This window comes from Takifugu rubripes, chromosome 17, assembly GCF_901000725.2.
Source record: "Takifugu rubripes chromosome 17, fTakRub1.2, whole genome shotgun sequence".
Lineage (NCBI taxonomy): Eukaryota > Metazoa > Chordata > Actinopteri > Tetraodontiformes > Tetraodontidae > Takifugu > Takifugu rubripes.
The window spans coordinates 14230084-14256020 of NC_042301.1; the positions used below are offsets into that span (position 1 = coordinate 14230084).

The following is a 25937-nucleotide window of genomic DNA, read 5'->3' on the forward strand; positions in this document are numbered from 1 at the left end:
GGGTTTGTCTGAAACGCCACAAAGGTTGTGTCATCGGCGTGAAATAAAAAAAGAATCGCCTTCTGGCGGCCGTGACGATGCGAGCGCATCAGATAACGCCATCCCAAAAGTCTTTCCATTGATGTGAGCCAAGGGAACAATCACAGATCTGAGTCAGCTGAGCAGATTTGTCCTTGGTGTACTTGCACCAGCATCCCTAAAAGACCTCCCTCATCATAAGAAGCTTGAGATTTTACCTCAGAGTTTTTTTTTTCTTCACCAACACATCACTACTCTGCTTTTGTTTTGGCCAGACCAAAAAAAGGTGGCTCTACTCATTATTGTCTGTTCTCAGCTCGACTTGGAGACACCCTCATCAATTCTGGGATTGGTTTACCAGCAGATTTGGGGGTCTATTTTAGTTTAATCCCAATCATAGATGAGCCCACATCAAGAACGCCCATTAATAATGGCTAAAGATGTGTGTGCGCAGTAAAGCACTGTGCACTCAGGTGACAAAGGTGGCGAAAATAGCAACACTTCATAGCATCTACAGTTACACCAGACAAGTCCAATACTTCCTCCCACTCCCCAGTTCAGTTGGTCGCCCTTTGTGCTGGACAAAAGAAGTTGACAGGTTGAATTGGAGGCTGTGATGGATCGCTTTTGAGGTCAGAAGCCTTTGCCGGTGTACTGGTTTCATCCCAGCCCAGTCAAGCTCCCAGGTTTGAATAGGTAGTTCCAAGTCATGTGAAGACTAAAGCATTATTAGGTGAAGAGTCAGAGAGTGATGGTGGGAACAGGGAACCAACGGTTCCCCTGAAAGGAGACAGGAAACACACCTGGCCCCACCTCGCACATTTATTAGTAAATTAATCCAGTTTGGATTTGTAGGTGCATTGTGGGTATTTGTTATAAATTAGAACTGGGAGTGTTGGAAAGAAACCGCAGCTCTTTAGATACTGTAGAAGGCTCCTCCGGGGCTTTGTGTGCATTAAATGTGTGTGTCAGAAAACAACAAATTGAATTTTTTCTGGAATTATCTCAAATTAATTCAAACTTAAGTCGAGCGCGATTACTGTAATTACACTAATATTTATGCACAAACGGAACCAGGAAAGAGGCAGAGACCGCACATGTTTGAAATTTTCTGCTGTTCTTCTTTCCTTTTTCGGAGATTAAATGGATTATTAGAAAACTTCCACGACACGCAGACATGCGCGCAGACCCCCCCCCCCCCCCCAACAAAACAGCGACGCATTTAACTCTTGTGTTCCAAACGTACCTGTCTGGAGCTGAAAGAGATCATTGTACCCCTATCATATTATCCAGCCAGCATGGATTTAACTTATCCAGATGGAAACACAAACAAACGGGCTTCTTGTAGCGCAGCTTTATCAGAAGTGGCATTTGCTGCGTCACGGAGGATGTCTGACACAGACAGCCATGATTTTAATGCAATTCACGCCTATTTCGATTTCTGTTTTTTTTTTTTTTTTTAAATTGATATCTTTTAGGTGCTTGAGCGCAATGACGCGCACAAGTTACAGTTGCCTTTAAAAATTGCCGCAGATTGTTTGCTGTGATTCTGGAAACAAACCATCAGCCCACAGCACCATATCCACCCCCCCTCGAACCGCCATAATCGCAGTGAAAGGGGGTCATGCGGCCAGTTAAAGCACACGCTGTATAATTTTATAGCCGTCTCCCACCGGGGCTCCAGCGCGGTGCCGGTGCGGAGGCGACAGTGAGGGCGCAGCAGCGCGCAGATCAGTTTCAGTCTTTGTCAATGGGGACTGGGGGCGGAGGAAGCGCACTCATTAGAATCCTATAAAAAGAAAGTATCTGAGATGTTAAAAGAGCCAGCCGCAGGACCGGGCTCTCATTCACAAGCAGACAGAGACACGGGAGCGTTCTCTCTGACCTTCCAAGCCTCTGCGCGGTTATCAGATTCAGCTTCTAAAGTGGAACGTTTTCTGAATCTATCATTTTATGGATCGAAGCCTTCATCCTTAATCTGAGTTCCAGGGGAGCGAGGACACTGAAATTGAGCGCAGTTGCCACTTAGAAACTTCTAATTTCTGCGGTTTATTCGAGAACATTTTGAGTTATTTCCTCCCGCTCTAAGGATGCTCTTCCTAACCTGGAATAGATGCTGCGTTGTGATGTTTCTGGTTGCGATATTGAACATGGGGACATCCCAAGTCTCGGAGACGCGCCCAAAGGCGAACTCCATCAAGCCCGCTGGGCTGGAAGACGCGCCGACACCGGCCACGAACCGCTCCACGACGGCCCACAGTAGGATCACCAAGAAATACAACATTCTTAAGCAGGTATTTTGATTTTTCATTGCGTTATTTCAAGAATTGTGCCAGATTTACGGGGACGCCTGGGATTTAGTAATTGCAATAAAGCCTCCTCAATATCAGTTCTTGGTCGTTTTGAATCGATTTAATTTTCAAAATAATTTAATGGCCCATTGGCAAAAGTTTGAGTTTGGAACTTCTCAGGGACCGGACCCCTCATAAAGCCTAATTGGCTCGCAGACCTGACGCCACAGTCGGGCGCAGCTGACTTCCACAGTAAATCATTAATGTCAGAAATGTGAGAAAAAGTTAACACGTGGGGTTTTTCTGTCTGGGTCTCGGTGCCGTTAAAGTGGTCCAGACGCATGCTGGGATTATGAGATTCTGCGGGGCCTCAGAGGGACACACTAACCAACTTCTTATTGCCCACTCAAAGAGTTATCAGTGCCTGCTGCTCCAGCCGAGGGCCACGTTACTGTAGTCCGAGCCCGACCGGGCGGATCCAACAATATTAAAGACTTGACTCCACCAACACAAAACAGGTTTTGAACATTATGAGCAGCGTGAAGAATGGAAATGATAACTGCCTGATGTAGCTGTGAAATCTCTAATCACCAAATCTGACCTCCAGGCAAACATCTGATTCTGAGCTGCTGGTGCTTTTCGATTGTTTCTGAAAGATCTACATCCAATAAGATCATACATCAGCGACATCGCCATTATTTGTGGTTGATCCAGTAATAACGCAGGAGTGTTTAAGCTGCGGCTGAAGGCCGCACGCTCATCCAGTCCAGGCAGATGAAATGATGCAAAGGGCTCTTTCTCTCCTCGGTGAAGTGTGGCGATCCGACCTCAGGCAACTTTGCCAGACCTCAATTTAAAGGCCCGCTTGCCTCTGCGCCCCTACGATAATCTGCTGTGGTCTGAGAGAAGGAAAAGCAGGGAAAAGTGGCCAATGCAGACGGCTGTCGCTAAAGTAAAAATGTCAAGGTTTAGGGTCTAATGTGTCTCAGCGTTGACATGGGTTAGGCTTAGCGGGTTAGCGTGCGTGGAAGAGCGGGCGGGTCCTTTTTCAGCAGATCTGCAGCCAAGGCAAGAATATATATTTGATGTCATGAGTGATTCTTTTAGTGAGTCATTTCCTGTATAAAGTTCTTCATGGTGGGATGCACACACGCAGACAGACACAAGCGTCGTCATACTTTTTCTCTCACATTTACATCCTGAGAAAACCTCAATATCCTACGCGTTGATTTATGGACGTGTTGTCACGCTGCGGCTTAATTTGATCCAACTGATGTGGATCGGAGGGCTGACTGGCGGCCACGGCTGAGGGGTCGCGAGTGTGACAGGTATGTGAGAAACGCCGCTCGACCGCAACAGTGCGATACAGCAAATGTCATGAAGCAAGACAGAAACGATGTTTCATCGATCGCATCGGCCTGCCTGTAAAACTGACAGGATGCACGGCTGTTAGTCGCTGACAGCCGATGCTTGTGGGTGGCGTGTACGGCCCCTTGGCTGGGGGAACCAGCAGAAATGAATAGCACACGGAGGCGGCGCTCACCACTGTAACCTCTGATCCCACAAGGGAACCGACAGCGTGGCGGCACTCAGGCAGGTCGCGTCTGTTAAACATCAGCAGCCGGTCAGTCTGAGTTATGTTGTTGCTGAATTTAATTCAAGACAGAGATTGCTATAACAAGCAATCTGTGAGGGCTCGGACTATAAAAGCAGAACCAGGTCCATTTGCTCTCTGTCCCACCATCCCCCGTTTAAACGAAACGACTGTTTAGAGATCCTAATGAGCTGAGGGAGAGAGACATAGACAGGAAGAGAGAGAGAGAGAGGTGTGATTACTTGTTAGCTAAGCTCAATTTGAGCTACACTCTGCTGGACTTTCCACTCCGTAGGTCCCACGGGCCCAGTGAGGGCCCGACACTGGGGCCATTAGAGGCCTCTTGTGGAAAACCACTTTCCTTAACTGTAATTGGACTTGTTAATGAAAGGGGCCTCCTCTCAGTCCACAGGGTCACACCTTTAAACTCAGCAAAAAAGCCTCCCTCCTGCGGTCCCATGGACCTTGAACGGACGAGCCCGAGATCAACTCAGAGTGTGTTCTTAAGGAATGTCTCCTTTTTAGAGCCTTGGGACGCCAGCGAATGGGTCGTGGCCATACGCGCGCGTGTTTAGAGCGATGAAAGACGCCATTATCTGAAGAGACGACACGCTTTTAAAGAGTGCTTATGTGCAGCCGTCCCCATGTCATCCGATAGTGTCTGTCTGCGCTTACACGGCGCACAAACTGTTTATTCAGCGACATCGTTTATTTGACTCGGAAAGGCCCCCACTCATTAGCACAATTCCCAGCTGCGGGTTTACATACCTGATCTCTGCCGCTTGAGTGCAATCATGAGCCTGTGTGTGAATGACTAAATAACTACTCTCTATATGTTTAGTCACAGCTGCAGTCCTTTATACCAAAAGTGTAAAGGAGAGGGTTCAAAGATGATGGTGTCTCCCTACAATCCCAAATCTCTTTCACAGAGACACCTTTTAGAGAATAACCACACTTCCCGAACACCTTTAATGTTGGAAACTCGTATTTTAGTTGTGTAGTTGGTTGATTGTTAGAGCCAAATCTTACTGTGAAGCGTTTCTAATTGGGCGGTTTATTTTATAACGGTGCCCAGAGATCGTCCCCCACGTTGAAACCCAGCGTTTTTTGGGTTTTTTTGTGGCGACTGTCGACCACCACCAACTGTCCTAAACCGCCTCCCAGAATAAACCCCTTTACTTGGTGTCACCATTCTTGTTGGTGGCCTCTTATGGTGTGAGGCTGCACCCTAAGAAGGGAGGTAAAGCTCCAGAAGAAGATGAGGGGCAAAGAGAAGCTGGAGGGGCTAAAACAACAATAGTTCCCACAGAAAGAGTGGAGTCCCATTGATATCAGGACCTTAACTCCTCATGCACGTGCAAAAGGTCTTGTTTTGATGCGTTGCTAGGCGCTTCCATCGAGTTATATCAGCCCTCTGGAATGACTTCGAAGGTAAATAAGGGACCAGAAGACCAAGAAGGAGGGTTCAAAGCCCTGCACGTCCTGCTGTAAAACTGCAGATTGTTGTTCCCGCACACTTGAGCTTCCTTTTCAAAGCCCCAGCGCTTTACCAGCACGAGAGCAGCACGAGACAGGGCCAGGGGGCTTTGCTGATGGCTCTGTCTGTCTCTTCCTTTATCGTCTCACCAGCATACCAAGAGAGGTCGCAGAGTACACAATTTGCAGCCCACTTCCAGAGCAGGATCCCAAGCCCTGCTTTTATGTATGAAGGCCATCTAGGGAAAAATAAGGGGAGCGGGAGTTCAAAAAACAAATAAATGCATCAAGTGAAGTGTCATGCCTCAGAAGTTTCAATAGAGGCGTTTTAAAACATTACAAGATAAGGCGAGATGTCAGCCGTGATTTCTTGGTCAACCTTATATCATTAGGTTTCAAAGGGCTGCCTCGGCGCGTCAGCCAGCCGTGATGGAAAAGGAGATCCCCGTTCTTCTACTCCTCCACACTCCCTCCCTTCCAAATGCCTGATCCAAGCCTGCTGGCCAGAAGGACAGATAGAAATCGGAGCAGGTAGTGTGAAGCAACGCTGCACGTGGCTCAGCTCATTTGTCTTCATATTTAGCTCACACCACATTTTTCTTGTCAGGGTTGCACTTTCTTGAGTTTCTCCTCAGACCACATTTCCAGCTTTTTTTCCCCCCCCACCTCAGATGTCAATAATTTATGGACCCCGAGCATGCATTTGATACAACAAAGGACATTTCATCCTCACCTTTTGAAATAGGAGCAGGTGAAAAGTCTTGATTTGATTATCATGGTAGTAAACTCAGAGTATGAGATGTGGGGAAAATGGCTTTAGTCCCACCTTTAGTGGAGACTCACGTCCAGCCAGGTAGCGAATGGTTTAGCTCAGATTTAGAAGCTACCATGAAATTTCAGTTGAAAGATCTTAAACTCAACACATTAAAATTACAGAGGGAAATGGTTTTAAAGACTCTCAAACCAGATGGAAAACCCGTCTCCTTGATTAGATTACTACCTTACAGTGCATCGGGGAGCGATAGAACACTGGCATTTAAAAAAAAAAACATAAACAGACTTCCAGCTGGTTTGGGTGTGTATTCTAATATTTTGCTCAAAATGGATTTGTATCGTTATTGTCAGTTGAGTGGAGCAACTGGGGTTTTTTTTTGAAAAACAAGGCTTTGAAACTTTTAATAAAGATCGAAAATATTGCCTCTGATTTCATCGGGGCTTGTAAATTCAGCTAAGTAGATTTTGGCGTTTGATGAGGTTATAGAGGTTATAGAGGTTATAGGTTATAGCGAAGGAATGCTCTTATCATGAGATTGCCATGAAGGGTTTTGTTTGAGGTAAAAACATAGATTGTTTAAACTGAAATGGGTGCTGACAGCAGAAATGTTGAACTGTAATGAACACAATCATGACATCCTTGGTTCCGCTCTCAGATTTTAGAAAGTGTCTTCCAACGCCACAAAATGCGGATTCGAACACTGTGACGATCTGACAGTAAAGGTGTAAAACATCTATATTCCCTCAGGTTTTACAGCCTCTTTTTTGTTGCGGGGATCCACAAATTAATTACCAGGCTTCCAGAAAGTCATCCGAACGCTCAGGACACTCATATTCTGGCTCTTTTTTTCTTTTTTACGTTGCATTCATGTGTTTCCAACCTGACAGACTCGGCATGGCCTCCGTCCAACCAGTCTGATCCTACTGACACCCTGAAGTACGTGCATATCAAGTAACGGCTCCCGGTGTGATGAAATCCTGATTTTGCTGAGTTTTGACTGCAGCGCCACATGTGTGTGTGTGTTGGTGTGTTCATGTTTGCCTGTTTTTTGAGCCTCCCATCTCCGTGCTCCATCGAGATTGCTTTTATTTCGTCTAACGATCTCCCTCTTTCTGAGCCCTTCCTTCCCGTGTTTGTTGTTCCGTGGCTGTTCAGTGGTAAGCCACGCTGGATTAGCTCTGTCAGTTAGCTCTACCAGCTAAATGGACCGGCGGTGCCGCTGGCGGTGGTGGCGGCGTGCCAGCCAAACATCTTATTCAGTCATTCCGCACTGGACATAATTTACACAGTCAAAATCTGTTTGCTGCTAATATTCATATGTGTGAATATGTTTTGGTGTTTGAACCATTTATGGTTTTTTTTTCAAAAAATCTTTCTATGAATTTGTCAAATCAACACTGTGAATCATATTAATAATTTCTTTCCGTCCACGCGTTGTTGGAGAGTCCAAAAAGCGAAACAGCGAAGCATAAATAGGCCGAGGACTCACAACACCGTCCTTGCAGGAGCCTCCCGATGGTGGAGGAAACTGCCTCTCACAGCATTCTGGGAAATGTAACCTGGCTGTGAGCACTAGAGCTGCCAGCTTTAACCACTTGATGAAGGAGAACGAGCCCCATACAGATTTAAATAAATCTAAACTCACTTGTTTTTGGTCTTCAGCTGCACAGTTGACAGTGACAAGGATCTGGGATTTTAAAGTTTTTTTAAGCGCATTTTTTAGTATATACTGAGCATCTGCTTGGAAAATTCAAATATGTGCAACATTTGGAGAAAGGCTTGCCTTTAATTTTCCAGCATCAGATGAGGGCCTGAGCCTGAATAATAATGTTTCCGTTCCGCTCTGTTTTCCTCTGCTTATCCGGGTCTGGGTCACGGGGGCAGCTCAGTCTGCTCCACAGGAACACACAGGAATTCCTGGGCTAGGAAGCGAGGTGTCGTCTCTCTGGGCTGTCCCGGGATCTCACCCCCACCTGCATGTGCCAGGAGTCATTCTAACCAAACGAGCAAATCAAAATGTCACTGTCACCGGATAGTCTCAACCTTGTTTTAGGAGTTCTTTTGTTATTTGACACAAAAGATGGCACATTTTCCTCCAGTGTGACAGGAACTGCACATGTAATAACTGCCTATCAAGTTAGCGGTTCCAGTAGAGCATCCTGCCGATGGGCTTGTTATGGAAAGCTTAATTATAGTTTTTCTGCTGTGGACATGACATGTGGAGGTTCTGCTCCGTAGAGTCGTGGTTTTCTTAAGTGTGGTCAGTTCTACTTTAGCCGCCACGTACTTTAAATGTCCTCTATGTGTTTTGCAGAACAACTGTTTTATGACCTTTCACTTTAAAAAACGATGCAAAATTGTCCATAACTGAGCATAATTATCTACAGTAATGAGCCCTCAATTATGTCTGTGTGCTCATAAAGCCTTTGTGAAATAGTGTGGTGGAAATGTTAATAGCTGTTTTGTCTGGAAACCCTACAGAAAAAAAGACAACTCTGAAAGAAATTTGGATCTGTAGAACACGGTGTCCACTTAAATGAAGTGCAGAGGGACTATAATCTCCTCCAAACAACCAAGCAAATACTTTCTCCCTAGCGTGACATAAGCGTGCAAAGATTTGACTTGACTTGATTACACATTATTGAATTTAGTCTAAAACATTAAAATCAGACTGCACCCATAAAACCTCACAGCGCGATGACACCTTTATTTCTCAAAACCCCAGATTTAATTAAGTACATAAATACAAGTACGGTAGAGCAGCGTAATATTCAATCTTCTTGGACTGATTGACTTAAACTCAAATAAAACACAAACCAATGCAAGGGTTGGTCTAAAATCGGGTGTCTCTACCAGCTCAGGCCAGGTTCGGTTCTGGTTTCGGTTCTCTTCAGCCTGAACACAATAATGCTTTCATTCGGCTCATTAACTCCTCCAGGTTTCATTTGTGACCCGGTGCAACTGTGGTGCAGGCGGGGCAATTAGAGGGGCTGCACTTACGTCTTTAAGTCTGGGTAATCAGAGCTCTGCTGGGTTGCGGCCAAAAGAAATCCACTCTGTTGGTCCTCTGCGACAGCTTGACTGGGAGTCTGTGGGCGCAGCTGAAGCCCCAATGTGGGAGATGCATCAGGTCCCGAGTTATGAATTTATTCGTGACAAAGATCTGGTCTTTGCCAGGTGTATCCATGCAGCAGCGATAAGGAGTGCAGCCTGGGGAGCTACTGCCACAGCCCTCACCACGCTCCCTCTCGCTGCCTCAACTGCCGGCGGAGGAAGAAGCGCTGCAATCGGGATGCGATGTGCTGCCCCGGCAACCGCTGCAGCAACTGTAAGTATGATGGGTTGCCCTTCCCCACCCAGATCTCCCGCCAGGGATTCCACCCGTTGGTCTCCCTTAATCAATAAATGGCGCAATGATGTTTTCAACCCAGATCAGTCTTCAGAGTCAGGAGCCTAATTTAATGACTAAAAAACACAAATTACTGTCAAATCGTTGTGATTAAAGTAACCATTTTAACCACGAGGTTGAGCAATGTTTAGCAGTGTTGCTTTTGTTTTCCACTCAAGCTTCCTTTTTTCTCCCTGTTTCTGGCAGACATTTGCGTCCCTATTTCAGAGAGCGTGCTCTCGCCTCACATCTCACCTTTGGACGAGCACAACAAACACCCCACCAGGGAGCACAGCTGGAGGAAGAGTGGGAAGATGCACGCCAAGCACCCTCTTAAAAGTGAGATTTATTCTTCTGTCGTTAATGGAAGAAAGACACTCGCAATCTGGGGGTCAACAGAGTTCACGGGCACAGCTATATGGTAGCTAACACCTGTTTTAGCCCTTGCTCAGTGCCACCTTATTCATGACGATGTAGCGTCTATCTTACAAAAAATTACTGTTCACCACATATGTAACCTCAAAACAGCAGGCTGCCACCCTAAAATCACTGTCTCCCCCCCAAAAAACCCCAACTTTAGTTTGATTTAAATTGAAGTAGCTTGTTCTCAGAAGAATACTCGATCAGCATGCGGTTCGTGCCCACTGATTGCTCCGTGTTTGTCTAACACGGCCCCGCCATAACGCGAAAGGAAGTGAATTACGAAGAAAGAAACTCAGCCCGACGGAAAACTCAACAGCTTAATGAACAATAATGATACATTTCCTTTGTTTTATTTAACCGTGACGTCAAAATGCTGAAAGATTTTATTTCCAGGAAGGTCTTTTTATGTCTCTGGTGAGAGCCCGTCTTTTTTTAAATGGCCATCCATCGTGTTTTTTACATTGTTTGGAGATGCACTGTCTGCTGGTTCACCACTAATTGCCACTTCTCCTTGACTTCCTCTACCAGGGCACGAGGGCGACGCTTGTCTGCGCTCATCTGATTGTTTGGAGGGTTACTGCTGTGCCCGCCACTTCTGGACCAAAATCTGCAAACCGGTGCTGAGGCAGGGCGAGGTGTGCACCAAGCAGCGGAAGAAAGGCGCCCACGGCTTAGAAATCTTCCAGCGCTGCGACTGCGCCAAAGGCCTTTCCTGCAAGGTGTGGAAAGACGCAACCTCCTCGACCAAGTCCAGGCTGCACATGTGTCAGAAGATCTGAAGCGGGGGCTGCTGCTGTCTGCGTAGGGGCCTCCGTCTCCGTGTGTCGGGGAACGTTAAAAGGATTGTTGCTGCATTGAAAGGCGTGAAAGGCTGAGACTCACCATTGACAGAACAGACTGTGTGGCTACAAAAGGCTCAACATTGAGCACAAACTTAGCGGGTGGGATTGCTGTAACGCGTCTGCTGTGAGTGGTCCTCCCCTGCACCCACATGCACCCTCCCTCGCAAGCACACATGCACCTCGCGGATCCGCCAAATCAGTGAGGTCATGTTGCGCTGTAGTCCGCAAATACAGAAAACCCAACCTTCTCTTTATTTTTCAGGGAGCAAGAAAGTTAGCTAGAAGTTCCCTTGATAGGTGTAAGCCAAGATTATTTAAGACAAGCCATATGATATTTTAGTTTAGGTATTCTTGTGTCAGGGCTGGATCTGAATTTTCAGTCACTGTGGCTCCCTCATCTCTCCTGTTTGAAAGTCAGACATGTGCGACCAGTAGGCACAGACCAAATACCAGTTTATTTGGGGAACCAAGTGCATACACTGTTTACTCCAGAGCCGAACTCACGTTACTGTGACAACATCACGGGACCTGAACGCAGCACGCAACGCTCTAAAACCAAAGAATGCGAGCACATCGACATCAGGGCGATGAGTTCCATCTGCAGCCGGCGAGGAGATGGCGTCTCCGCGGCCGTCTGCGGACGACTCGTCCGATCTGTCGGGCACGGCTGGAGGCTGCTGCGGTGCAACTGTGAGGGCAAGAACAGTTGCGCCGAGGTAGTCTTCTGTTGCGGCAGAATCCAGCGGAAGTGCAATGTTTTTCTGTTTACAATGATCGGTGACAAGAGGAGGCTAATTAGTTACAAGAATGCTCCAAAACCTGATGTTTCTGTCAACACTTCCTGTTTTTCCATATGCAAACACTTGTTACCCACATAGTCAGTATAATACATGTTTATTTTGCTTTAAGAGCATCCACTACACATATTTTGTAACCATTTAAAACTATCGATAAGCTCTTATATTGTAAATAGTTCTAAAAACAAATGGAAATGTATTTAAGAATCAATGTATATCATGTACAGACAATACAAATATGAATGTTAAACACTTGTCATCTTGGCAAGAAGTGTAATGAGGGACGAAACAGGATGAGCACAGCTGGAGAGTTTAAATCAGTGTAGCTGGAATGATGCATTTATATGTATAGGTAAAATAAAAGTAACGACACTAGATAGTTTTGGTTGATTTTAGAGAGGGAAAGCATTAAAAGGAGAGAGACCAGCCTCTTCATGACCAGTATAGTTTGTGTAAATGGTGTGTATATGAAAGTTATGTGCTACTAAATATTGTTAGTGTTGTAATACTTTTCCTTTTGTCCTTTACTTTGTATTTACAATGATCATTGAATAAAAGAATGTATTTTGTACCAGGAGAGTGGGTTTTGACTTGCAATCATGAGTTTTAGAAGAAGAGAAATCCTTTATTGGTCCCCAGAGACACGTATCAGAAATACCCCCAAAAGGAGAAATCCCTCACGGGGCAGTTATTTGTTGAAACAAAGTGCATTTTTTAATTTCGGGCTATGGGTCACAGGCATGACGTGAAACCACTGGCAAGGAGGCGTATTTATATGATTGCACACATGCACACAACACAAACAGGAGCCAGTGAGTGAAGGATACCATTGGCTCAATGAAATAAAACACCAACAGGCCAAATAAACAACCAGGAAAGAAAAGGAGTAAAAACTAAGAAAATAAACATTATTAAATCCCACGTTTGAAGGAGCGAGTGACCTCAGAATGAAGACGCGCATGTGCACTTCGCATACAAAACCAGAAAAACCTTTCAGCGTTTGGTGTAATGCAAAAGAGCTCTTTAAATAACTCATCACAACCTTTAAATTCAATTACTTTCTCCATCACGATGAAATTAAATGGTTTTTATTTGAGAGAAAAGAAAAGCTGCAGTACTTCCTGAAGCTGGTCAATGGTCACCAGAACTTCAGAACAACTGTGTGAAATTTTCTTCATGACAAATTAGACTTCATAGGAGCCATAGAGTGATGCCTTGCAGATGTGAGCTATGGACAGTGAGCTCTGGAATGCTCCATTTATAGCACCATTGTGCACCCTATCTCTGCTTCGGTAGATTGTTTTATTGCACATTGTAAAAGAAATGAGAGGTCTCCGTTGCATCACCGAGCTCGGTTAGCATCGCCGCCACTTCAGGCAGTGTTGGATGGGCTGAGAGCTCCTCCAGGAGCCGCGTGTGTAGACAAAAACTCGCCAGCTTTAAAACACTACAGTTTAATTTCAATACGCGCCGTTAAGGCAGATCCCAGTACGGTTTTCCGTACCGACCGAAAAATGCATCAGATGTCAGCAAAATTGTGGTGGGGCTGTCGTTGAATGTCTATTTCTGTTCAAAGTAACATCCTACGTGTCGGCCAGGGGGGGAATTGGTCTTTGATGTATCAGGCCAACCTTTCATGTTTCGAGTGGAAACAAAAGAAAAATCAAATAAAAGCCGTTGAAAAGCTCTCTGCAGCAATGCTGCGCTGGGCCTTTGAGGGCTTTGTTCAGGTTGCCTTAAATGCACCAGATGTTGAGATTATGCGGATACTGGTGACTTTGATCCACGGCAATGTTGTCTGAGATTTACAGTATTGTGCAGTAGATTTTCCAACCGCACTGTCGGTATACATTCACGGTATATTTCTGTTTAGGTCTGGTTGGGGTTGTAATCCCAAAGCCTGGTGCTCCTCAGCGTCTGCAGCTACCATCAAATATTTGCTTTACGTGTAATATTCTATAGCTTTGAAATAGTTGCTGGGGCTGTTTTGTTTTGTCTGCGCAAGCTCGCCATAAATTATTAAATAATACATATTTTCCTGCACAGATGAAACTAGGGGGATGTCTGGGAGTTCCATCTCAAGTCAATGTGTTCAACAGATGTTCAGTATTTCTTTTCTTTTCCTTTTAAATAAAGTGCAGACTTCTAAAGGTATAGCCATCGAGCCACGGTTCTCCCCCTTTATCCCCCCATATTAACATCAGAAGACACTTCCCGATGCAGGTAGGGAGACGTTTTCCACATCGTCCGTGGATTACGCGAAATTCTATCTTTTCTAGTTTCAGACGAGAAATTGTCGCATCTTCTGAGCGGAAAGACGCATTTAACGCGGCTGTCGTTTATGGTCCCACGGGTGTCCACACATGTGCTTTTGATTCCAAGTAATGACTCTACCCTACCTTTGTTTGGATAAGGTTTCTATTCGCTGAAATATTGGATGCCTATTTTATCTCCGCAGACGCTGGAAAAGGTACATTTTGAGGCGTCAGGTCTCGGTGGAAAGAGGAGGTAGACGGAGACAGGCGCTGCTTTTCTGCAGCTCCAGGCCACCCACGGGCTCTGGAGTCTCCACCAAAAAAAGAAATGCTAATGAGAGAGTGACTGTCGCTGGCTCTGCACTTTCCAGCGCGTCAGCAAAATACACAAATGAAGACGTTCACACAGACAGGTTTGACTGCCCGTGAAGTTAGCCAGCTACAAAAATATGCCCATGATTCAGTGGAAGGCTTTGATTTGATGCCCACGCTGGCGAACGGCGGATCGTAAATGGGACTCGGCTTCGCATGGCTCGTATCATTCACGCAGGGGCCGAGAGGGAAAGTTCTCTCAAGCAAAAAAAGAGGCTTCATGACTCCATCACGTGTACTCCTGCGTCTCGGGGTGCAACTCAAACATGATGTAACATGATCTAAATGCCAGGGGGCATCCATTTTGCTGCAATCATTGGACAAATGTGGCTTTTATTTGTCTCTTGCTTTTATCTACATTCACCAAGCGCGCATTCTCATCCTAAACAAAGCCATACTTCCATAACCCCCTACAACATGAGGGGGGAATTCACGTTGGCCACAGGAAATGTTTGGTGGATGGCCTGGTGACATTTAACCAAAAAAGTCAGGATTTGTTGGGAACCTTTACCCATGAGGGACCCAGAATCATCATCCTCATATTCTTTCACAGGAAGTGGTAAACTCCATTAAAACACCGCCCGTTCCACAAACAGATTTGAGTAGCACAAAAGGGAGGGATTTGTCGATCTAATGCTTACATGTCACGTTGGTGGGGAGAATCAACGTCTTCTCTGTTCAGGAGAAAAATATGAAACAGAAAGTTACTGTTTTGTCTTTCAAGTTGCAGCCCTGCAGCATCAATACAAACACATGTAAAATGTCCTTGACTTTGCACAAATCACGCACAAGAACAATGTTCCTCTCTTTTTAAGAGCTGCATCCGCCTCTGGGGGTCCCTCCAGAATCAAGGAGAGGTCAAATCCCATTTCATCAGGATGTTGGTGGGGAGCGTTCCGGCTCCTCCCACTCGTCAGGCTCCTGGTTATGGCCTAAACCTGCGTTACAGCATGATGTCCTGAAAGTTGGTTTAGGGAATACCAGAGTCTCTATGGTGGTGCAAACGGAATCGACTACATGACAACATTGCAGCTTCCTGCACCGGGGAAATAGGAGTTTAACCCAGAAACAACAGTCAAACAACTACTGCATAAAACATTAAGCTCTGACACACAATTACAACCGCTGGAGGAAAACAGTCAACAGCTGGCTTAAAACACTGAGCGTTCTGTTGGAACCATCAACAGCTGGAAGGACAGAATTGGCAGAGAAACCGCCGAGTTCTCACTGAGGAGTTAAAGACTTGGAAGGCAACAGCTGAAACATGGCGGCGATGTAATCTCTCAGCGAAGCACCTGTAGGCGAGGGGTGAAATTGGACACTGGAATGATCCGCGGTAGGTCACGCAGCCGGGGGAAGATGCTCCTGAATCGCCCAATAAATGTCAAAGGTCAGAGTCAGGAAGGAGGACAGGAACTATGAAATATGAAGCCTCTAATAGAAAAGTCACAAGAGTGCTGAAAAGAATGGGCAATTGACCAATAAACAGAGAAAAATAACGGAGCCCTTCCTCAGGTTGTGTAGAAAAAACAGTTCCCGAGCTCTAGCTTCACCTCCTCGTATAGAAAACCCAAAGAATTTGGCTGTAAGATGCAAAAATACGTAATATCCCCCCAAAAAATTGCACCATCTGCAACCGATTCATATTGCTGGTATGTCTAAGCATCCCTTGCTGCTCTGGTGCTCGACACCAGAAGGGCCGAGACAGCTGGACAGCTGTTGCATCATGTGGACCACCACTTTCATCTCACTGCTTTTTGTGTGCAGACGGTGATGTGAGCATTTCCTGAAGGGGAGGCCGAGAGATCACACGTGAGAAACACTCTGCGTTGGATCGTGATGACAAATATGGCCCGTGTGAAACCCACATGTACAAAAACACGCGCCTGAGGACACTCAATAGGAAAACCTCTATACTCCCTCAAAAACAAGTCTTCTTTGGCAATGGGAGTCCAAAATAGAGATTTATTTTACCCCTGACCTTAAATGTATCAGGAATCACATCTTGACTAAATTTCCCTTGAAATTGTCCCAATTATCACTATTAGAAACGCCACATTTTTAACTCACGGCAGGTCGAATCACCACAAAAGAAAACTGCTTCTTGACGCGCCAACCCGGGGCAGGTGTTTTTGGGCCATCGCGCCTGTATTTCTATTTAGCGATTAGTGGGTTGTTGGGGTTTTTTTTGCACTTTTGGACGGGCAAACATTAGAAATGAACAGTTCCATATGACGCGCCGCTCGAGAGATTTGCTCGCACCTCCTGAGACGAGGGACAAATAATCTGGATGTTAAACAGGACACCCGGATAATCGCATGTCCTCACGCTGATGGTATGTGTTCAACGCGAGCGTTGCGTCCTGCAGCATTTCCATCAGCATAATCGCCCTATTTACACCTGCCCAACGCTGATCTCAACGCTCTTCGGGGGTCGTGACTTGTTTTTTTTTTTTCAGCCTTGCAACATCTGTTTCGGCTTCCCTCAGCTCTGCCCCCGCCAGATTTTGAGTGATTAAAATTATGAGAGCCCCAGTGGGAACTTGTTGTTTGTTGGTATACATGGTGATTTTCTTTTCAGGAAACAGTGTGGGGACTCTAGCCAATTTAAAGAATGAGTAATTGTGAGGGAAAGGCCACCCTGGCAAGTGCAGGGCTGAATACTGGAAGACAATGTAAAAAAAACTAGCAAACCTGTCAGGTTTGATTTGAGGTAGAACAAAACTCATGTTGCCTAGTTTGATGTCTGTTGTTAGTTAGTAATCACGGCTAACTGTCCTGCCAGAGACGTGTTTATGTGTAACCAGTTGGGTTTCTGTTACAATCAGAAATAAAGCTCCGGCTTCTCTAGGCTGACCTTCTGTCCTCCGCAGGACCAAGACGTAAAAAGTAGATTTTCTGAAATGATCAATCTAACTGTCTTCCTAGAAGGTAAGTTAGTTTTTTTGAAGTCATTTTAGGTGAGTCTCAACATCCATCCATTATACAGTAAGTCAGAACGAGGCTTTGGACATCGGTGCTGGTCCCCCACTGCCTGGGCCTGTGCAGGATAGACCAGGAAGTGAAGCTAGAGGAAGTCTAGCTAAGACCCTAGCTGAGAGGCCGTGTCAGAAAGGTGTGGATGGCATAGCAACAGTAGTGACTTAGCTGAACGGTTGGTGACCTACTGCACAGAAGAGTTCTGGGGCCTCTATACCGGTGAGCAGTGAGCACCCAGGACAGGTCAACCAACCGCATTGGCAGGTCTTGATCTGTGACTATGTGACAAAAAAGTTCCATACATCATCTGAAAATACAGATATAATTTCAAATCCAGCCTAATCTAGTGGTTTTGTACTTTGTCATCACTGCTAGCTTATTAGCACGCAACACTAGCAGAGTAGGTAGTTTCTGCTGCAGGCAGCAGAACATCTCTGTACCTAAAAGAACCTCAGAAGTGTCATGCAAGGCTGGAAAAATTTTCTTTTCGCTGTGTGAAAAGCCAGCTGGAGAAATTTCCTAAACACCAACCACAAAAATTGATACTTTCAGAAGCATTTAGATTGTACTGGACAGTTGGACAAAACAACTTATTATGTAAACGTTATTGTTGGTTACACGGCATAAAGCCAAGCCCACACAGGGCTTCTTTTTGGGATGAATGTATAACATTTATTTACCAAGAATAATTTGTAAGGTTGTAATTAATGCTTTCGGTTGGACAGTCCTCGTTCAAACTTGTCCTTAAAGGCTAAAAGGTGTGATGCTCCAACCTATCTGCTGTTATCAAGAGCAGATTGATTTCAATGCTTATGTGTGTTTCAAATAAGCATTAAAAGAGAAAATTGCCTCATACTTCAAACTCCTGTCGTGACAATTAAAACAAACAAAATCTGCAAGCAAACGGATACATTGTCAACACACCAACACAACGGGACCAAACGTTTTCTGCCGAGGCCAAAAACTTTGTGCTGTTTGGTCGTCGCTCTGGTGGCCACGGCGAGACGAGCCGAGCTTCAACTGAAAAGGACGACTCGGAAAGAGAGGAAGACTGTAGCATGTGAATGTGTTTAGGCTGGAATGCAAGATATGCCCTGTCAGATTCGCAGCTCCGCTTTGATCAGCCCGCGCCCCGGTGTATAGAAACTGGATTGAAAGATTTGTGTGGGTTTTATTGGCTGGAGTCAGTAATGGATGGCAATTCCTCAGTTCAAAGGCTGGTTTTGTCCTGCATGGAGACGAGGGCCACGAACGCCTCCGTGGCCAATATCCTAACACAGGTTATGTATTAGGTATGAAAACCTGAGTGTCTTGTTGTCATGATCCAATATAAAGCACCGTGGCCAACCTTTCATAAATCATGTAATTTTATGTGTGTGTGCGCGTGTGTCCAGAGTAAAATCACATGTAGCTAAACTACATGCAACAGTCACCTGTGTGTCTGAGGTTAAACGAAAAAAAGTAATTAAGAATGTTATTTTTTGGTCATTTGGATTTATTTTTAATGTATTTGTCAAAGCTAATATGAGATTTAGCATCTACTGCTGGCCTACGCCTGTTCTGGTTGGTGCTCCGGAGTCTCAGCAGGTTGGACTCGCACGATGACGCGTTTGGCACCGTCCGATCAGTCTGCGGCGCTCTCCGTCATCGGACCGACACTTTCCCGTGCGAAATTTGCACACGCGGGGACGAAGACACGGATGCGTCTCCGTCCGCCGTCTGTGTCATCCAATGGGGCCCTGGAACCCGCCACGATCGCAGCAGGAGATCCATTTGTCAAACAGGTAAACCCGATACTGGGCGTCATTGTGCTCCTTTCAGCAGCTCCAAACGATGACACTGCCCCTCCCACTCCCAGAGGACAAGCTTTTACCCCCACCCATCCCCGGCTCACTGTCGTCCCTCATCTCTAAAAGGAGGCTTTGTCACAACGTCTCACTTTGTCAGTTTAACTTGATAGTTACCATTGAGTTCTTGTGGGTGGTAAAGAGTACAATTTCCTCTGGCTAGATAATAAACTCCAACAATTACTGGAACCTTCCCATGGCGGATCCGTGGGTCCTTTCTCTATTGCCTGTCCTTCTGTCCATGAACCCTTGCCTCTCTGTCTCTCCGTCTCTCTATTATCAGTCGATCTTTGCCTTCCTCCCGCCCCTACGTGCTGCAGATGAAATATTCCACGATTCCCCACCAACTATGATTTAGCTTTACCGCTCTGTGGGAAGCAGGAGCCAAATGACTCTGTAAGCAATCAAGGCAAAAAGACAAACACATGCCGCATCCCAAAGTCATGCAAGCTCCATCGTGATATTTATTTACACCATGAGATGATCTGGCTTTGCTAAACATCTTCTTCACGCACCCTTAATTGAGTAAACTGTTGACAATACTTTTCAGTTCCCGCTGCAACGTATTTATGGAAGCTTTTTAAAGTCATTTCTGCACAAATTGGATAGAGCAAATATAAATGAGGCTGGATGTTGCTGAAATTGTTTTGGATTCCTCCTGGGGAGCTTATCCACAGTGGCCAAGGCTGCAGTGCATCCACTGAAGGCTGCTCGATGGGTGGTTTGGACCCCGACGAGTTTCTGCGCTCAGTCAGTTCCAGGTTGGAATGAATCCACTTAAAGACGGGGGAAAAGAAGCACGACTTTATGTACCAGGGGGAGATTCGAATGCACATTTGCGACTTATTACACATTACAGCTGAAGGAAAGCATTAATAGAGGTGAACCCAGGTGTGTCCGCACATGTAATGAATGCAGTTGGATTCGATTCAAGCATGTGCAGCACCATTAATCAGCTGCGTGTGTTTAGAAGAGAGGAAATGGCACGACATGAACACAGAGAGCAGAATGGGCGAGAGCACGTGTTCGCATTAATCCCATTGCTGATGCTTTTAGCAGGTCGAGCAGAACTACAATAATTACAGACCGCTGCATTTCAATCTGATGATGCCTTTCGGTTTGTACGCTGACCCGTGGAAAGAGCAGAAATTAAGATATACAGTAGTGTTCTACATCTTCTTCTGCCAAATTCCAGCGTCTATCCATCCCTTCTCTCCCCTTCCGGGGTCACGGGAGGGCAAATTTCACTGTCTGGTGAGTTAAAAGGAGTTTTTTCTTCCCCGTGATGCTAGTTAAGGGCCAATCTTGATTGCAACAGATACTATATAAATAAAGTTAAATTGAATTCCCTGAAGCCGAGCAGCCCATCAGGGGGAGCTCTCCGGATGTTAAAAAGCATACATTTTGGATCAGAATGCTGAAATATCCTTTTTTTTGTACTCCCCTCACTGGTCTGTCTGTCAGTCTGTTCCATTGCAAACACACACCCAAACTGTCCGGCTGTCCCCCGAGGGCGCTCCTTTAGCAGGCTGCCCTCGCTGGCTCTCAGCGGCGTGCTCAGGAGGGACCCGGGGCATGAATGAACGACCTGGAAAGCTCCCTGTTTCAGGTGACAGGTGCGCGGAAGTGGAGCTGCAAGCCAGGCCTATTATGCCCCCTGACATCCATTCATTAGTAAAAAAAAAAGAAAGAAAGACATTTGGGGAAGAGGGAGGACAGAGGTTTGGCCCCACCCAGCCCGCACGGCTCATCCCCCACCCTCCACGCCAGGGACACCACTGATGTGACATCATGTCTCTGTCATAGAGTAGACTGCATTGTTGTCAGTGGCTCCCTCTGACTTTTTGCTTTCCCTGCTCCCTTCCTCTGCCCCCCCCCCCCCCCCACACACACACACACTCCCTCCCTAGTCCCACCCCCCCTCTTGTCCTCCTCTCTTTTTGTTTTGTTTTCACCAACAACAAAGGGACGCCAGAGTCAAGACTGGAGACATCCTTCCTCTCTGGCCATTAAAAAAGACACATCCCCCCCAACACACACACACACACACACACACACACACGCTCAGCTCTCACACACACACATGCTCACAATGTGCTCAGATCTTTACATTGGCTTTGTATTTGCTGTTACAGCAGCGTCCATGTGTGCACCATGAAGCGGCCCGCTGCACTTCCCTCCCTCACGTACATACACACACACACACACACATGCACACGCAAAATGCATTCACAAAAAACAGACACATACAGACACCAACCCTACCACAAAACTGGCTGCCAACCCATCATTATCAACAGCTCGCTGGGAGGTTTTCTCAGACACTGGAGGCGACGTCTCACTCACTCCTTGATTAACTGCTACCACCCAGATTCATTTACCATAGCTGATAGGAAGTGAGGTCCTGTGTGGGCTTGATAGGGGGATGGGGGGGGAGTCTCATAAAGTTATCTCGTGATTTCCTTTCATGACATAACTTTTTTTTGCCTTCCAGATTGGGGTCAAGAGCACTGGAGAGGGGAGAAAGTCGACCTCAAAAGGTGCACAGGTAAGATTAATGACAGGAAATATGACGTAGATGTAGCGGCAACAGAGGAATCGGCCTGTTCTATATTTCCTATATTTCCTTCCTGTTAAGGTGCTGCGTGATCTATGCTGTTCTGGTGCAGCGTCCTCTGGGGTCGCGCCACTTGTTGGAGACAGTGATTTATATCTGAGGGCGCGCTGGACGTGCGCAGATGGTTGTGGGATGCGTTCAGGGGCCAGTTGTGCTGCGACATGCTGAAATCGGAAAATGAGGCCAAAAATCCGTATATGGCAAAATAAATTAAAAAAAAAAAAAAATCTGTTTATCCGCCGAGAGGCCTGTTTTGTGCTGCTGGAATGCGCCGCTTGGCAGGTGAAGGGAACGTTTACCAGAAACAATATCCGACGCTGTCGTGACAAATTAACAGGCTTTGATGGGGGGTAGAAATAAATGCTGTATTTGAAAAGTTGCGCCAAAACCAGCTTGATACTCGGGCTGCGCGTTCAGAAGATTTATGGACCGAACTTTCCCTCTTGCAAACAGCTCCAACGAGGCGTGAGACAGTCAGTGAAGTGCACTTTACACGCAGCGAGCTCTCCCTGACATTAACGCCCTTTGTTTTGTTTCCTCTTGTAATTCTACTTGTGCATAACTGCGCAGAATGATTGCTTCCCTCCTTTCCTCTGGCAACGCGCACATGACAGGCTTGATTACTGCTGAGTCAAGCGCAGAAGGCTCCAACTTTCACGTTTCACGGCGTCGCAACGATAAAATAAAAGCCTGTCGGGAATCCATAGCGGGGCCCTCGCGTCCAATGACTGCGTGTCTGATCTAGTTAAGGGTTCTGCAGCGCACTGCAAGCGTCTTGGCGTTGGCCTCCGTCTGCAGCTAAATCAGTCCTGACAAATCGCAGCGGGAGCTTCACAAAGATCTCTGTCACCACCAGAGCGTCAGTGAGGAATGGCGCTTCCTGTTTTAGGGTTTGCATGCTCACCTCCTGGGAGCCCTGGACTCCCTGGACAGCACATTAGGTCAGTTGGTTACCGCCTGCAGGTCTTAATGCAACAAAAGAGGGGAAAAAAGGAGGATATTTGTGTCTCAATCCTGGTTAAATAAGCTATGACTTAAATCGCAACACTTTGAGCCAGCGCTTGAACTGACCCAACATCAGTGTGCAACAGAAATATTTGCTTATTGGACTCGCCGCGGTGTTTCTTGTCTCATTGTTGACTCGATGGGTTACACCCTGGAATGACACGCAGGGATTTTCTCATTCTGAAACGCTGTCTTTGATTAGATTTGATGGCCGTTTTGTTTTCCCTCCACAGATGACACCGCTCCCTTTCCAAACATGTGGAAATGAACGTGCGACCTGGAAATGAACGTGCGAGTACAGCCTGCGAGCCTTGGGGGCCCACAAGGATCAATCCTGCTTTGGAGCCGAATCCGATGCCACTTTTCTGCAGACTGGGCGATTTCAAACGGCGTTTCAAGCGTCCGTCAGTGGCGGTCGATCCCGGAGTGATGACAGTCAACCGTTGACCTCTAACGTTTGTCATCGTTTTCTTTTTCACGACCCCGCTGACCATCAACCGATCAGTCTCCTCGGGCCACGGCTGACTCCCAAGACAAAGCCAGCACACTCACACGACTCCAATTATTATATCAGGTCTCCGCTTTTCAGGCTTAGAAGGATGTTTTTGTGTTTGTTTGAGAAATTATGGGCGTCCGGTCTGCAAGGGGGAAGGGGGGGGGGGGGGCAACATTACCTGGGTTACAAAATAGAGCAATCACAATGCTTTCACAATGCTTTTTGTCTCTCTTTTCACGTACCAGTAGCGCGCGGTGCAACCTGACCCTCCGACTCTTTTAGCGTTGTGTTTACCTAAACGTCTCTGAGGGACAGGCCGCGGCGATTATTGAGTGGACATCCTTTCAACGTTCCACTCAGCAGCAGGATTCCCATGCAGTCAAAAGCATTGTTCTTACACAGGCAGCAGCTTAGACACACAACTCACACCAGACTGTCCTTTGTGTATTTTTTGTCTGTTTGTTCTTTATCCGTGTAAAAGTTCTTTGTTTCTAAAATAAAAAAGAAGTCAGTTGTTGAACTGAAATTGGCTCTTCTCTGAGGTCCCACCAAAGATTGTGGTTCCATGCATCACCTCGGGGGTTGCTTTTAAGAACTCGGGATGTCGTCGACGCAAACCGAGTTTGATTTTTGTCCCTTTCGCTCTGCCGTTCTTCGCCCTCTCTTGCGATTCAGCACATTGGACAGCTCAAAGGGAGATCTGCGCGTTGCTTCGGATGAATCCTCGACATCTGGAGATGCCACATCGCTCCCGTTAATGACACCAATTATGGTCCTCCAAACATCTGCGTACCAGCTCCAGAATTTATGTGGATCTGCGCCTGATGGAGGAGACAGGCGACGTCCTCGCGATCAAGAAAAATGGCTTGGAATCATTCAGGCCATTAATCCCAGTGACATTTTTGTTTACCCCTGTAACCTAATCTGAGGCCTTTTCTGAGATAAGATCAGTGGACGAACTGGCTTCTTACTCCTAAGTGACTCTGTGAATATATCTCAAACAACCGCCAAATGACTGATGGGGTTTCAAACAGAGGTCACGGTAGTGAGTTTAAGGTCTGCTATTTGGCATGTGAGACTTATTAAGCATTAGCTAACAGCGATTGGCTTGTTAATCAACGCACATGCTGAGTGGTGCCTGGTGGTACGGTTCAGGTGCTGGGGGCTTTTTTGATGTTTGACACTGTGTGATGGTGGATTACTGCATTGATACCCAGCATGTGTGAGAGGCGAACAAAGAAAATCAGCAGAAACACCTGTTTAACATCTGACCGCATTGTTTTAGTAATAGGAAAAGGCATTAAAAACCATATGGAATACACGCTTCATCTCCACGCAACACTAGAGTGATGTCGCCTCCTCATTCACAAATATCCAGCTTGGCGATGGCGCGTGCGTGTTTTTAGGATGTAAACCTTTTTTTTTTTTGGGGGGGGGGGGGGGGGGGGGGGGGTTCAGGGTGATTGTTTGCATGTGCGTGCGGTTTGATGGTGATTCAGCATCAGGATGTCAAAATGCTGCATCAGCACTTTGCATCCTGTCCACCAACGAGGGGGTTTCCCCCCCAAAAAACAGCAAGTAAGCGCAGCGAGTGTTAAAAGGACAAAAACGAGACATGGGGGCGCGGTAAGGACCGCAAACACCGGCTCCCCCTTTAATCTAGTGCCCTATAATGATGAGGAATCGAGATTGCACGATGCAGCCCGTCGACTTCATCAGCTCTACTTTCCTGTGACCGAGACCAAGACAAAGTCTCTCGACGTTCTGCTCAGCCATTCACGGAACTAAAGCCGAAAGGCCTCTGAGATCTCTCAAAGTTCCCAGTCCCGTCACCCTTTCTTGACATCTTGGGTTTCACCTGTGGATGCAGCCGCACAGCAAAGCCCTCCCTGAAACGCACACAGCCATGCGCCGTCAAGGAAAATGAAGACAAACCCGAGCTGTCAGGCAGAGCTCGCCGGCCTTATCTCGTCTGACACGAGGAAGCGTTCCCGCAGGCCTGTCGAGCGCCAGAAGACGAATGGGCTAATCAGGACGCAGTCTCCAGCGCTGCCGCCTCTGGGGGGGGTTCCTCTGGGGTCAGTGTTTGTGCGAGGTGTTTTGGTTTCCAGCCTTGGGCGGACTGGCAACCCGGTGTGTAATCCGGGCTGACACGGGCCTTGCAAAATGTTTTGAGCTACGCCGTTTCTCCACCATCTGTGAAGACAAATGAGTTTATAAAAGTGAGCAGCGCAACTCAAAACACATGTCCCAGCAGCCTTTTCTTGCTGTTTTTCTTTTTTCTTTCTTTGGCAACAGGTCGAGCAATTAGTGAAGCAAACCACATCCTCATTTCCTCTGCTCTGATAGACTTTTTTGAATCAAATTTCTGTTTCCGATACGGCCTTTCATCACCTCACACACCGATAAGAAGCGCACGTCTCCGTGTATCAGCTCCAGCATGGACCAGCATCGCAGAGTGGATGAGATAAGCACGCTCGGGATAATTATGAGGTCAACTGCTTCCTCCTCCTCCGCAGCGCTGCAGCAGGAGGATCGCAGGTGAACAGAACTTTCCCCTCTCCCTCTTTAGATGTCACGAGTGACAGATTAAAGGGTCATTTATGAGGATGAGGGTCAGCTCAATTGAGCTCTTTGTTGGTCCTGGGCTGATGATAATTTAGTGGGTGGGTTCTGCCCTCCGGTGGTCAGCGACAGCAACACCTCTCCACACAAAATAAATAAAATTAAAAAAAAAAAAAATCCCAAAGAGTGCGTCCCCTC

At 46.5% G+C, this 25937-nt stretch overlaps 1 protein-coding gene and 1 long non-coding RNA gene across 3 annotated transcripts; both read left to right on the forward strand.

The window, feature by feature from the left end:
• The first annotated feature begins 1712 nt into the window (after positions 1 to 1712).
• On the forward strand, positions 1713 to 12181 carry dkk2 (dickkopf WNT signaling pathway inhibitor 2). The gene is made up of 4 exons (XM_003972392.3): positions 1713 to 2312; positions 9332 to 9482; positions 9750 to 9881; positions 10494 to 12181. The coding sequence occupies exons 1-4, from the start codon at positions 2109 to 2111 to the stop codon at positions 10742 to 10744; spliced, it is 738 nt and encodes a 245-aa protein (XP_003972441.1). The 5' UTR covers positions 1713 to 2108; the 3' UTR covers positions 10745 to 12181.
• A 6517-nt stretch (positions 12182 to 18698) lies between these two features.
• On the forward strand, positions 18699 to 23695 carry LOC115253297 (uncharacterized). 2 transcript variants are annotated; one of them, XR_003891607.1, is made up of 3 exons: positions 18699 to 18993; positions 21551 to 21604; positions 22912 to 23695. It is a non-coding gene; the product is annotated as an uncharacterized lncRNA (long non-coding RNA). The 2 variants fall into 2 exon arrangements; XR_003891608.1 differs by lacking the exons at positions 18699 to 18993; positions 21551 to 21604 and adding an exon at positions 22030 to 22614.
• Positions 23696 to 25937: the final 2242 nt, after the last annotated feature.